At 47.0% G+C, this 14558-nt stretch overlaps 1 protein-coding gene across 1 annotated transcript; it reads right to left on the bottom strand.

Moving 5' to 3' along the window:
* Window positions 1–5896: 5896 nt before the first annotated feature.
* On the bottom strand, window positions 5897–14343 carry LOC311138701 (RNA-binding protein 38-like). Its single transcript, XM_084173490.1, has 4 exons — window positions 13869–14343; window positions 11535–11673; window positions 11121–11175; window positions 5897–7596 (listed from the first exon to the last, which is right to left on the bottom strand). The coding sequence occupies exons 1-4, from the start codon at window positions 14079–14081 to the stop codon at window positions 7278–7280; spliced, it is 726 nt and encodes a 241-aa protein (XP_084029616.1). The 5' UTR covers window positions 14082–14343; the 3' UTR covers window positions 5897–7277.
* Between the last annotated feature and the right edge of the window lie 215 nt (window positions 14344–14558).

Here is a 14558-nt window from a genome sequence, read left to right as displayed (position 1 = left end):
ACCCGCGAACACGCACACGCGTACACACACGCATGTACATGCACACACACACCCACCCACACACACACACATACACACACCTCATGCTGATATTGTACTGGCCGTCTGAAACGAGATCAGTTGAATGCTTCAAAGGCGGCCCTGGGAGGCTGAATAACATCCATGCAGAGCAGATAACAGAGACACACCGTTATATAATCAGCCATTCCATTCCACACTAACAACTCCACAGCACAGCCAGTCAGAGTCAATGTCAAAGTGTGTGTGAGACAGAGCAAGTGTGTATATGTCTGAGTGTATGTGCATTTTCTCTTTGTGTGTTTGTAGATGTGTTGGGGTGTCTGCCTGTATGAGTACTTTTATGCTTGTGAGTGTGTGTGTCGAGTGTGTGCGTGTGGGCACACATCCCTGTTTGCGGCTGTGAATGACACACTGAATGAGGAAGCTCAGCTGTCAGAAGGCATCAGGCTTTCAGGCTTCTCTGTCTCTGTAAGTCCTGCCACTCAGCCTCTCCTCTCTTCTCTCTTCTCCTCTCCCCCAAACAGTAAACTCTCTCTGGGGCGCTGCTGCGGGTTAGGGCAGGGGCCCAGCCCTGGGTAGTATGCATGCTGACTAGAGATAAGGAAATCTAGTTTAAAATCAAGGAAACCCCCCTGTGGAGAGAACACGTGAGTTCCCTCTCACATTGTGAGTGTGGGGCATGGTATGGTTTGATCCTTAGCAGTAGAGTGTCATGTTTGGGGTGGGAAACACGGATTAGGAGGAAGCAGAAAGACACGTGTTCCAGTTTGTTAAAAGCGAAACTAACAGTATCAGTGAATACCCCCTCACTCTAACCCTCCCCCTCCCCCCTCCCCCATCACTCTCTACTCTCACCCCTACTCACCCTAACCTTCCTCCCTCCCCCTCACTCTCTACTCTTACCCCTACTCACCCTAACCTTCCTCCCTCACCCTCACTCTCTACTCTTACCCCTACTCACCCTAACCTTCCTCCCTCCCCCTCACTCTCTACTCTTACCCCTACTCACCCTAACCTTCCTCCCTCCCCCTCACTCTCTACTCACCCTAACCCTTCCTCTTCCCCTCACTCTCTACTCTTACTCACCCTAACCTTCCTCCCTCCCTCCCCCCACTCTCTACTCTCACCCCTACTCACCCTAACTCTTCCTCCCTCCCCCTCACTCTATACTCACCCTAACCCTTCCTCCCCCCCCCCACTCTCTACTCTCACCCCTACTCACCCTAACTCTTCCTCCCTCCCCCTCACTCTCTACTCACCCTAACCCTTCCTCCTCCCCCTCACTCTCTACTCTTACCCCTACTCACCCTAACTCTTCCTCCCTCCCCCTCCTTACTCAAACCTATTACCCCCTCCTCATAAACTTCACACAACCACACACCCCACCTCACCTCACCCTTCTCTTCTGATCCCTCATCACGCTAACCTTTCCCCTCTTCTCACCTCGTCCCTATGTGACCTCACCCAGAGGAGTGTTAGCCATGCTACATTAGCCACTCATAATGCTCAATGACACACAGCCCTTGTGACTGCACAGAGAAAACCAAGGTCCATGTCCTGTATGTTAGCAGGCTGGCCCCAACCACACATCGCTGGGGAAAGTATGTGTGCTCAGTCCATTCTACTGAGGAGAGTCGTTGTGTGCATTGCTGAAGAGTGAGAGCGTGTATAGCAGAGAAGTGAGTGACTGAGTGTGCACCATGTAGGGCGTGTGAACAGTGCATATAGTCTGGTGTGTGGTAAACAGAGTAGTGGACAGGGGGAAGGATACGGAGATAGAAGGGGTCTGTCTTCTTCGCCTGGCCTGGTCTGTCTGTCTGTCTGTCTGTCTGTCTGTCTTCTGGAGACAATGATTACACACTGATCCTGCCTGCCCTCCCCAAGCTCTAACTGAGTGAGACAAACTCAGATCAAATTACAGGCCTGAAGACATGGAGGACGTGAAGGGAGAGAGAGTAAAACACACATCACAAGGGTGATGGAGAGCACCCACACACACACTATCTCTCTCTCTCTCTCTCTCTCTCTCTCTCTCTCTCTCTCTCACACACACACACACTCACACTATCTCTCTCTCACTCTCTCTCTCTCTCTCTCTATCACACACACACAGAAATATATTTCATTTCTCTCGCTCACGCTTCCTGTAAATTCGTACATATTCACACTCCCGGGGGCACAATCCGTGCAAGCAACAGTCTGTTATTAGCACCAAGAGACTGAATATGTCCCAGTACATCATGGCTCTAGAATAAAACAGGCATGACCTAGCAAACACCCTGCAAACACACACATTCCAATTAACCAACCTCCACTGCCATTTCGTTTTTTCAGCCTTTAATGCACATGACTGACAGTATCAGCCTGCTATAGATACTCTGAAGAGGGGCTGTCTTCATTATCACCACCCACCCATGCCTTTTAATGGCTCTGAGTGTGAGAATCACCCAGAGGTCCGTTAGACCAGCTGATAGGGAGCAAGCCTGTTTTTTGGGAACACACAATAACCCGCCACCTTCCCACTCAACGCTCTGCAGCCCCCTGTCCATAGCAACCTATCCTCTCCTTTCTAGATGATGTCCATAAAAGCAGGCTGTTCACAGGGACATCAAACCTCTCTGCCTTCACAACAACCCCTGCCTGGCTACCCCCTCCCTCTATGCCCCCCATCCCTATCCCGTTCCCAATACCGTATCACATATCAGCCCTCTACCCCGTCCGTATATTTGTATATTTTTATTTAACCTTTATTTAACCAGGTAAGCCAGTTGAGAACAAGTTCTCATTTACAACTGCGACCTGGCCAAGATAAAGCAAAGCAGTGCGATAAAAACAACAACACAGAGTTACATATGGGGTAAACAAAACATAAAGTCAAAAATACAACAGAAAATATATATACAGTGTGTACGAATGTAGTAAGTTATGGAGGTAAGGCAATAAATAAATAGGCCATAGTGCAAAAATAGTTACAATTTCGTAATTAACACTGGAATGATAGATGTGCAAAAGATGATGTGCAAATAGAGATACTGGGGTGCAAATTAGCAAAATAAATAACAATATGGGGATGAGGTAGTTATATGTTTCACATACCTATCCCCAACACTCTACCCCACTCCAGACATGTCCATGTAATCTCTCTGGGCCGGCGCGGGAAGATGACATGGGTCAGGGCTGGGCACTCAGCTCCCTCTGAGAGGGTGGGTAAATATAGAGTTGACCCTATCTGAAATTGCTTCTGATATTACCCAGGCCCCAGCGGGACCACTTCAGACTGTCACACAGGACCACAGATACAGCCAGGTGGAGAGATGGACAGAGAAGCTGAATTTTGGTTTGGGGGGGGGGGGGGGGGTGTTTACAGAGGAAACAGAATACAGAGTTGGAGTAGATGGGTCATTGTAATATTGCAACATTGCACAACATTCCAGTAATGGTACGCAATAGGATATACCAGAATGTCCACATTTTCCTGTTGGTGTTTTGCAAAGGAGTTTCCTTCAATCCATACTGTTCCATCAATGTATTTAACATAGAATACTGTACACTGAGTGTATAAAACATTATGAACACTTGCTCTTTCCATAACAGGTGAAAGCTATGATCCCTTATTGATGTCACCTGTTAAATCCGCTTCAATCAGTGTAGATGAAGGGAAGGAGACAAGTTAAAGAAGGATTTTTAAGCCTTGAGACAGTTGAGACATGGATTGTGTATGTGTTCCATTCAGAGGGTGAATTGGCAAGACAAAAGATGGAAGTGCCTTTGAATGGGGTATGGTAGTAGGTGCCAGGCGCACCGGTTTGTGTCAAGAACTGCAATGCTGCTGGGTTTTTCATGCTCAACAATTTCTTGTGTGTACCAACAATGGCCCACCACCCAAAGGACATCCAGCCAACTTGACACAACTGTGGGAAGCACTGGAGTCAACAAGGGCCAGCATCCCTGTGGAACGCTTTCGACACCTTGTAGAGTCCATTCCCCGACGAATTGAGGCGGTTCTGAGGGCAAAAGACTAATAAGAAAGAGAGTTCCAAACCTCTCTGGCGATAGCAGCTAGTTTTCAGTTTTCCCCTCCCCACTCAGGCCACTCCCAGACAGTCCTAGCAAAATTCTTGCTTGAGAAATTGATCTTTGCTAAGAAGCTATTTTTGTTTATTTTTGACAATTTTAATTGAAAACAATCATAGTAAGTTACTTAACAGCGAAGGAAAGTACATTACTGATATACAGTAGGCTCACCAAAGTAATTTAGATCTCTATATGGCTTTTAGAGCACCACTACATAACGTGACCATGACAGGCATTACCACATACAATTTTCCATAAACACATGAATATTATTGACAACAAAAATGTTTTGTCAATATTATAAAAATTGAAAGTGGCATCACAGAGAGTTATAAAAGGTGTCTGAGGGATGGTGTGGAAATCCACCTCAAAATGAAAGATCAACACATAGTGAAACCAAGAGGGATGGAGTGAGGGGGTAACTGAGCCAAGTGGAAAAAGTAATTTCATTCTGAGTCGTGATTAAAGTGTAGCTGGGGGCTGATAAGAAAGGACTGGGTACATGACAGTTCTGAGGAATCCCTTGACGTCAGAGGGGAGCACGACTCTGAGCAGAGCATGTGGAGAGTTAGATTTGAGTGTGCAGAGCAGCCTGCACTGTAGAATGTGTGTGTGTGTCTGTGTGTGAGGCCTGATGGTGACTCAGCAAAACATGGTCTGCTGGGCCTGTATGACCTCGTTCATCAAGCTGACACTCGGCTCTGTTCTCCCCTCTCATGATTCAGTGAGAGACAGTGAGAAGGTGAAAGAGAAAGGGGAAGAATGAGAGGGTAAGATAAGAACAACAGAGTGAGGAGGAGAAACAGAGGCACTAGCAAGGAGAGAGAGAGGGGAGGAAGAGAGAGAAAAGAGTGAGAATGAAAATGAGAAACTGTGAGGAGAGAGTGAGGGAGCCAGACAGGGAGAGTGGTGAAAACAATGAAATAGACATTGACAGCACTAACTCCGTACTCTCCAACTAGAACACAGTAACGTCACCTCATTGACCACACACTGGCCATAAACACCTAGGACATGATTCAACAATGTAATTGTAACCCCGGAGACAGCTATTCCATTACCGCACATTGCTTATTTAAACATTCTGTATGAACCAGTACTGTCAAAATGTCCAGCATACTGCAACAAAGCCATCTGGTGTCCCTCTGCACGCTTTAAATATACACATGGTCCTTCTTCCTCAGATAGAGCTTCATAATGAGCCATGTCAGTGCTGCTTCACAACCTTGTACTTTACATGGTCTGTGGGTAAAATAAAACACCTCTCAAAGTGTTAATATAAGGAGGCCTCATGATGTGTAGATACGAAAACCAAACAAGTAAACATTTCATTTGACAGCTGACTAGGGATGACAGTGCATTTCACCACATACCAACAACCTCCTCCCCTTCTGGTTCTACAGTTCCAAGTTTCTCATCTCCCCAGCAACAGCATGTGTGTTGGGTCAGGGAACACCCCGTGCCCCTGGCAGGTGGTAGTGTTGTGGGCTGATAAAGTGTGGGCGCCTGCTGCTGACCCCCACCAGAGCAGACGGCACAGACACAGAACTGTGATAACGACCATGTCTCACACACTAGCTACTGAACCCTCTCAACCCAACAGGAGCTAGTTTGAAGATCTAGTACACATTAGAAATGACTAATGGAGTCCACACTAGAGATGGTAAGAACCCCAATACTTTATAAATCTTTGGAGAGAATATGGCAAAGTGTAAATGTTACCTGCTCTTCATGAAGTTATGGAAGTATCACATTTGAAAATGTTGCAATTAAATCTCAGTAGATCAGGAAATGAGTCAAGCCCCCCCTTTTTTTTATTATACAAAATTCTTTATTTTTCAAGATTTTTTTGGTATGGCTTCTTTGAAGGGACTGGAAAATACATTTTGCTGAAATGGTCTACAGAGTCTGATCCCAGCCAGCAGCCTGTGAAACTAAAGCATCTAGAGTTGTGCATACAGGAAAATCCATTGGTTCCCAGGAAAAATGGAAAAGAAAAATATGTCCATCATCAAATTAATAAAAGACACATTTGTGGATCTGTACATACACTTACCAAGTTATAGGACTTCAGTGCTGCAACTATTTAGACCAAGTTACAAAAACCTTAACTTAGAATTTCCTATAAATACCTAAACATAAATATTGTAAATGTACTTGATAATTGAAACATTTAAAAATACTGTACATGAATGTCCTTTTTGAGAGATCAACATTTGACAATCTTAGATTAACAGTTACGAGACAAAACAAACAGGTACTGGTTATTGGTGTCAGCTACCTTGCACGTCAACGCCCAATGCTCTTTGACCCCTCCTCCCACTTACTGCATATGATTATCTACATCTGTCTCCAATAATCAAGACAAAGTGAGTCAATAGACTACAAGAGTGTCTGGTATAAATATGAAGAGCCCAGGCCATGTGAGTTAAGGAAGGGGGTAAAAGGAAGTGTTTGTAAAAACAGGAGTTTTATTAAGGCCTCTTTAATAAAAAATATTTTAAAATGTAGTCCTGACTTCTAACGATTTCACATCGTCTCAGAGAAGGGGATCCCAGAATCTCTTTGCTCTCCATTTAGTCCTTGATGACCTCTGAAAGGCCCAGAGGGAATCATGACCACCCATGGTGTTGGAGCAGTAACACTGGGGGTGTATAAGAGGGCAGAGTCCTCACCTCTGGTGTGGATGGAAACAGTTGGCACCGTGCCTCCCACCAAATGCCCAACCACTATGTATCCAAGCAGCAGTGCCTTCACTTAACCCATGCCCTGGCAAAGAGGAGGGGGATGAGGGGTCAATGTCCAGGTAAGAACACCCTTCGCTCTCTTCAAATACAAGTATGTAGCGTGGTTTTTTTGTTGATTGAAACAAAAATATATAATAATTACACTGATAATAAAAGGATACTAACATTGATACAATAAAAGATAGACAGTAATAATAAAAATGAAGTGTCTGCATCTGGAAGCCCTCAGTGACTACGTGTTTTATTCTAGCCTCCCACCCCACCATGACATCAAAACCCTCCCACTTCCTCTCCAGACCCACGAGGAGGGGGTTCATCCTGATGCTACAGTGCAATAGTCCCTCTCTCAGCCCATTCCCTGAAAGCCCTGGCTGTGGCATGGGCAGCCCAGGGTGACACCCCAGGCCTATAGGACTCCCTGCATCCTGCCTCTCCTCACTGCATGCGGTCTGGCTGGACGTGCTGCTGGGGGGCGTACTGCAGGAAGGCGGGCGCTGGGCCTGCCCCTGTGGGGAGGGTCTGGTGAACACTGGCGGAGGCCTGGGAGGGGGCGGCGGCAGGACTGGGGGCGTAGCCGTAGCCCAGGAACCCTGGGGAGGCGGCATAGGGGTACTGCTCGAAGGCGGCCTGCGCGTACTGGGCGTAAGCGGCACTGTAGTCCAGGTAGGGGGAGCTGACGGAGGAGGACACCTGAGAGGGGAGCACCAGGCTGGGCTGAAGGTAGGCCTGGGGGTACACATACTGCTGGGCCAACCTGGAGAACACAGACAACAGGACACAAGTTACATACTGGAAAATACAATGATGAACAGGAGCAAAGAAAACCAAGGCCTGGATTCTGTCATTTACGTTCTCCAGTAGGGTTAGCAGGTCTTGAATATACACTAGAGTTGTGCTGTGTATGTGTTGTGTATCCACAGTAGTGGTGGGCAAGAAACTAGCCAGATGCCACGCCACCCACTAAATGTGACAAAGAGCGAGGTAAGGAGAAGAGATCAACATCTCTCGTCAGTTGAAAACCTACAGAACCTGTTAGGTAGGGCCCCCCAGAGAGAAAGGGAGGGGGTGTGTGGTGGTGGGCGAGAGACAGCCGTTACTGGCAGGTTTTCAAGCCCAGACACCACAGTGTTTTAACAGCTGCTACTCTTCACTCACCGAGTACACACGGGAAGTGTGATGGCAGTAGCCGAGTTGTGGTTCCTGTTTTGTGCGCAAGTTACATTGGATATCAGCGCTTGAGAGGTGGGGAGTCAGGGCTTATCAAGGCAGGCTGTTAGCCAGTTGGGTCTGATGTGCTGTGCTCAAAGCTCTCTCGTACTAGTGATTAGTGTTATGGAGTCTGGGACAGCTCATTCTCCCCAGTCTGATGATGGCAGAGGAAGAGCTAGGGACCCCCCTGCAAAACTGGTGCCGTTTTTGAGACCCCCCCCCCATCCTTAATACTGCAGCTGGAGGGAAACAGAAAACCTCCACTCACTGCAAACAGCACACATGAACCAAAAACTGAGTGAGAGAGGAGGAACCTTTCTTCAACCCTCTCACACGGAGTGTCTGGTAGGAAAAGGCAGTATGTTCACGGTGAATGAACGTCAAGACCGTGAAGCCACAGCACACAACTCAACACTTCTCAGCTCGGTCTCAATACGCTGATGGCTTCCTTTCCTTGTCTCCAACTTCACGGCCACTGATGGGGCAAAGGACCAGATAGGTTACCACCATATTGTGTTTACCAGTTTCCATTCAGATCAATGGCCATGACAGAAGACAAGGAAATGAAGCGATGGAAGACTATTGGAGAGCTGTCAACTCAAACACTGCAAAAAGGGAGCGTGCAGGGGTAAGGGGTGACAAGTCCGACGCACAAAATCCAATTGCAACCTGCCTAACACACCACACCCCCAAACCCTTCAGCCCCACACTGGAACAGCAACAGAAGTCCCCACTGCAAACCCCAAACCATGCCATAATAGGAAAGAGAGGCACTCTAATCAGCATAACCTGGCACGCCAATCCATCGCTGCACTTTCAAGCCATTGCTGGCACCTTAGAGAGGGGCGGGAGCAGTCACAGCTGCCTGCTACCCTCCTCCTGGGAGCCTCCAAACAAGGCAGCACGAAGCCTGCACCTCGGGTATCTTCTCTCCCCCCTCCGGCATACTGTTCAGCTGGGAGCACAGAGCAACCATGATGGGGTTGGGGAGGATAGTGGGGGTTAACAATAACATGCATTCATCATCAGATTCCTCATTAATACTATTGTAGCGACGCAGCACGAGATGGCTCCGTCATATGGTGAAAGTGAAGCTAGTGGCTAAGCTTTTTCGCAACGTCAAAGACATTATGTTGATATGATACAGCAGTCTACACCACTGTTGCCTGGGTTCACTCACATAGCAAGTATTTATCTGTGTAGGTAGGCATTGAATAGTTAGGACACTGTAGCCTGCTGAGTGCTATACACTAACAATAAGAAAGTACATGATCGCTATAGAAGGAGGTAATCGGAATCAGGAGCCCGTGGCAGAGGGAGCACATTGTCCACCCCTCTAACGGTCAGCTCCTCACAAAGAACCATTCAGACACCCCCACAGACAGGCACTGACAGATGACCATGCAAGACAGTCAGGCATATGCACATTCACACACAGATGAGCCTCTCCTTTCTGTGGCCTTGTAATAGTGTGGCCACAGGCCTCTAGCTCTGACCTCTGGATGAACTTTCTGAGGCACATTATTAGGAAGTACAACAAAATATGGGTCAATGCTGCAATCTTGATAGAAAAGTTAACAAAAACGACTAAAAGAGGATGAGAAGTGCGTGCAGATAGAAAAGAGCGGAGGAGAGGAAACAGGGAAGCAGAACAGAGCAGTGAGCTCTAACCGAACCGTCTGACGTCACAGGGCCTGTGGGGGTCTGGGTGACAAGAGGGATCAGAGGTCAGCTGTCTTTTTTTTTTTGCTGACGGCCAGCGGGTGTGACACATGCCACTCGACGGATGACAGGGAGGTGGGGCTGGCAGAGCAGAAGGACTGACGAACCAAGCAGACAGACTGACTTCCTCTAGCCATTACGTTTAAGTCATGGTGAACAAATCAAAGGGCTTCATCAAGTCAAGCTAAAGGGATCTATAAGAGGGAACATTGCCCCGCCCCCCCACAAACATTAAACCCCTCACTCCAATCTACACACCCTATTCCCTCCCACAGTCTCACAGTTGTGTAAATTCAGTGTCGTTCCGACACCCAGCAGAAACGGTGTTCAGACAAGACAGAGCCCAGTTTCCTTTTCCTCCACAGGCAAGAGTGAGAGGGGAGGACAAGAGGGAAGTAGACTATGGGAAAGTGAAGGAGAGAAGTAGTCCCTGGCCTCGCTAAGGGCTCAGACACCAACAGCGTTTGCTGTACTTAGTACCTCTGAACGTAATTTGCAAACCGAGTGTGCACCAATTTTACATGTAGCAGTCAGGCATCTACAGCGGGTGGTCCCTAAAACACTGCGCGCTGAACGATCGACAGACGAACATTCACATTCAGTGTGATGTGTGCGAGCCCCAACCCTGCCAGCTCCCCAGTCAATCTGCTGACTAGGAGAGGAAGAGGAGCACTATGCTACAGTCCAGTCTGGTCTACACAAATGCTCAATCCCTCCCAACCATCCCACCACATGCTGTTTAAGGGTCTGAGCGGAAGAAAGGCTGAAAGAACACTTGTGTGCTCTCCATCTTAGAGCAGCCTGTGTCTGTCACCGGCCCATAGAGATCTGTGCTCTCGCCCTCTTGCTGGGGCTGCAGTCAGTCACAGGGGATTAGGGGTGTAAACGACTGTAATAAGAGCCAACACCTGTTAGACATGCCCACAGAGCACGCTCCCCTGGGGGGCTCCACCCTGCCCGTTACTAAGCAACAAGCACATGGACGGGGACGGGGACTCTAAGGACCCAAAGTCCATGGACATGATATTATATTATTACATGCATGTAAGGGCTTGGACCTCTGGCTTACAGTAATTAAATCAAAGCTAGGACTTTGGAGGAGGGAGGGGTGGCAACACACGGGGGGGGGGGGGGGGGGGGGGGGGGGGCAGTTGTGTCTATCCCATTTCAGTGACATGGCCATTAAATGCCCAGCGGAGTGAGCGTCCTGGACACCCGTCACAGACTGGCCTGGGTTCAACAAGATACCTTTATTTGGCAGAGCAGTAGTAGATGTGTAATTCAGAAGATGCAGTACTGTGCTATATAGAGGTCACAAAGAAGGAGTGCTAACTCCCATTCACTTACCCATACTGCCTCTGCATGAGCGCTGGGTGAATAGGCTGCACTCCAATGGATATGCCTGGAAGATCGAGAAAATGACCCGTCAGACATTTGCAATGCATAGAAGAGGCAGAGAGACTGAGCAAAGTTCACTGAAACATGTAGAGTAACTCAAGCAACATACTAATAATATTGAACACATGCAGATGGCAAATTACGTCGGTGTTAGTTTTTTCCCCTCACAATTACCCAGTCCCCTAATATATAAAGAGTAAGAAAGTTAATCCAGATGTATTTAAATGTTTGTACATTTCTGTCCGATGTGGCATGAGTAGCATATGTGATTTCTGAATGACCATTTACCAACAAATATGTCTAAAACATGCTGATATGGTGTGTGACAAGTGTAGTGTTGGTGCGTCCGGCGGTTGTACTCACCCCTGGTCGGCTCACCTATCTGCATACTGCGGGGCTTGGCGCCTATGTAAGCCAGGTTTACGTTGGCCTTGCGTCCGTCGATGATAGGGTTGGGGTCTTTACAGGCCCTCTCTGCTGCTCCCTGATCTAGCATCGTCACCTGACACGTAATCACACAGACGTTGACAATATTAGCAATACTAAAAAAAGACCAGTTCCCCCATTTTCACTAGTAATAAAATAGAAAGTAGAAGTCTACTCATCACCATATATGGCAGCCAAGCTATGAAAAAGTATTTCAAGGTTAGGGCCACCCCAACCCTCCAAGCAGAACAAAAGAAAACAAACCCTACTGGTCTGTCATCACAAATCTCCCTGTCCAGCTTCCACCGTTTAAATTCCCCTTTCTGAACAGAGGAGGAAACTGCACACAAAGCACAGTGATTATCACCAGAACACTTGGTCAACTGCCCAGCAGCTTGTCAGCAGCTCAGTCAGAGAGGTCTGCTGAAATATGGATCAGTAATGAATAACAAGGGCTTATCCAATTAGGCAATAGAGAATAAGGAGATTGTTAGAATCTACCCCTCCCTCCCCCTCCTTCCAAGGCATTAGACAGCATCACAGTCTGCTTTGATTGTTTTGTTCTTCTGCCAATTCAAGATCTCACATGACTACATATTTGGGTTTATCTGAGTTGTAGATCTATTCTAGCCTGTTGAGGGAAGCGTACCTCTTTAGACTAGAGGAGATGTTCTAAGCCCACTACAGGGCATGTGTTGTGAACACAAATGAGCATCGAGGCTGTGTTGACACTGGAACTCTATTGAAGGGGGTCTACTAATCCACCTTTGGAGTGTGTTTAAAGGTAAGCCTGGCTTTGGAGACATTTTTCTCCTCCTACTACTGAAGCGGTGAGCAACAGGATTATCGAGTTGGCCCTGTCAGTTAGTTACTGGGAAAACGCTGCTGGGCGTTTTTTGCCATCCGCTGCACGCAAGGTGGCGAACACCTCTTTCCCAGCCTGGAGCACCCTCATATGCCTGAGCCAGTCAGACCTGAAACACTAGACACACTCAGCAGCAGTAACCGTTTATGACTGAGCTCTACTGTTTTTTTTTTGTCAACGCTGATGTGTAAACACAGAGTGCCATTGTCTTACAGTTTTAAACTGGATGAGGAGTAAACACACAGCCTCTATTCGAGGCACCCGTTTTCCATTCCATCTTTGGCCTCTTAAAATGCTGATGCGCCTCTCCAAGTTTGTAGTAAATATTTGCATTTCTTCTGCTGTTCCTGCTCTTTGTAACTATGAGAAGGTGGGTTTATGTTTATCTGCATCATACATACTTTGTTAATATTTCCTGCTTGCAAAGGCTGATTACCAGAGGGTCATTAAGAACTCTGGCAGACAATCTGAATGAGCTGTATACAATGAGGAGCTGAAGATTTATAAAAAAGTTACTAGAACCATCTATGGTGATAAAACCCCTCTGTGGTGATTGGGAAAGCTGACACACAGGAGGGGGAAGTGCACCAAACTTCAATCTCTGACAAGGGGAGGTGTTTTGTGGGGTGGGGTGGTTCTGAGTCAGTCATGGTTCGCAATCTGTACTCTCATGTAGTGAGCAGCAGTCCATCTTGGGATACAAAATAATGACTCCCACTTTCACAGCAGTTATGATTCTATAAACACCACTTGTAAGGCCTGAGTGCTTCGGCTCTTTACAATGGGAGGAGGGTCTTGGAGCGTCCCTCGGCGCCAAAATTACCATATAAAGCAAAAGAGGACAGCAGCTCGCACTTCCGTGCGTGCCTTTGCCGCGCTCATAAGCGATGAAGGCACATTAGACATGTGGAGCTATAATCTTATCCGTCAACTCATGTGATCCCTCATCCTGATTAAAGCTGTGATACAGTTAATCAGCAAGGCAAAAAAATGATACTCTGCATTTGTGCGTTTAAGAAGCACATTATAGACAAGGATTAACTTTGGCATGCGTTTGAATGACCGCAATACGCAAGGTGCAACTTTGGCGAAAGCATTTTATTCTGCATGTAATATTTGTAATTAAACAGACATTTGGCGCAGCATCACGTATACTTGTTTACCTCTATGCAAGTAAATCAGTTACATGGAACAATAACTTGGTGGTGGAAGGAAACGTGGCGTGCATGTGCCCAGAGACAACAGCATTGAAAACAAAAGTAGGCTATACCAACCATTAACATTTTATAGGCAACTCAATTTCCAGGGCTGCCTATTGAGAATTCTTCTCAAATGTATTTATTGGTAAGGCGCACTGCAAGCTGTAGGCTAATTGCATGACCGACAAGTGTCAGAATGTTACTTACAAAGCCATATCCTCTGGATTTCCCCGTCTGTCTGTCCGTTATCACCACCGCCTCGTCGATATCTCCGAAGGCCTCAAAATACTTTCTCAAGGAAGCATCGTTAGTGTGGTAGGGCAAACCACCAACGAAAATTTTTGTAAAAGTAGTGTCTTTTTGAATTGCTGTAGAATGCATCACTTCCAGGCCTCCGTTCATGAACTGATGCAAAAGCATGGCGAGCCGGTAAGGATAATAGGCTAAAGACTAGTGAACAGTTAAAGGTAGTTGGTTAACCAACTATTGATATTTGTCCAGCATCAAATGACTACGCAGCTGCTCGGTTCAAGCGATGTCTTCAAATAGGCGACAGGGGTCTGTTCTCGCTTGCTTTTCAGTTTTTCCTTCCGTGATTCAGTCTTTGAACTTCTTGTTACATGTGTATTTCAGTACACCCCTGTTCTTCAACGCATTCAAACTGTTTGCTTTACTTGCCGCTATTGAAAATGTTCCGGGAGAGCCTTTATACTCGCCAAGCCTGATCACGCCCATTTTAGATGTCTGGCCTATAGGCAATGATTCAGGATGACATTTTTTTTCTCATGCAGTCAAGCGCTCCCATTCGCCCGACCCCACGCGTTCTTCTTGCACCTGCTTTTGTCCTTTACTACACAAAGACAAATCACTACTGTACAGGCAGAAAGCGCGCCTCGC

The sequence above is a fragment of the Coregonus lavaretus genome, assembly GCF_964263955.1.
Source record: "Coregonus lavaretus genome assembly, chromosome: 12".
Taxonomy (NCBI): domain Eukaryota; kingdom Metazoa; phylum Chordata; class Actinopteri; order Salmoniformes; family Salmonidae; genus Coregonus; species Coregonus lavaretus.
The sequence above is the reverse complement of the archived record's forward strand: the minus strand, read 5'-3'. Positions and strand labels throughout refer to the sequence as shown.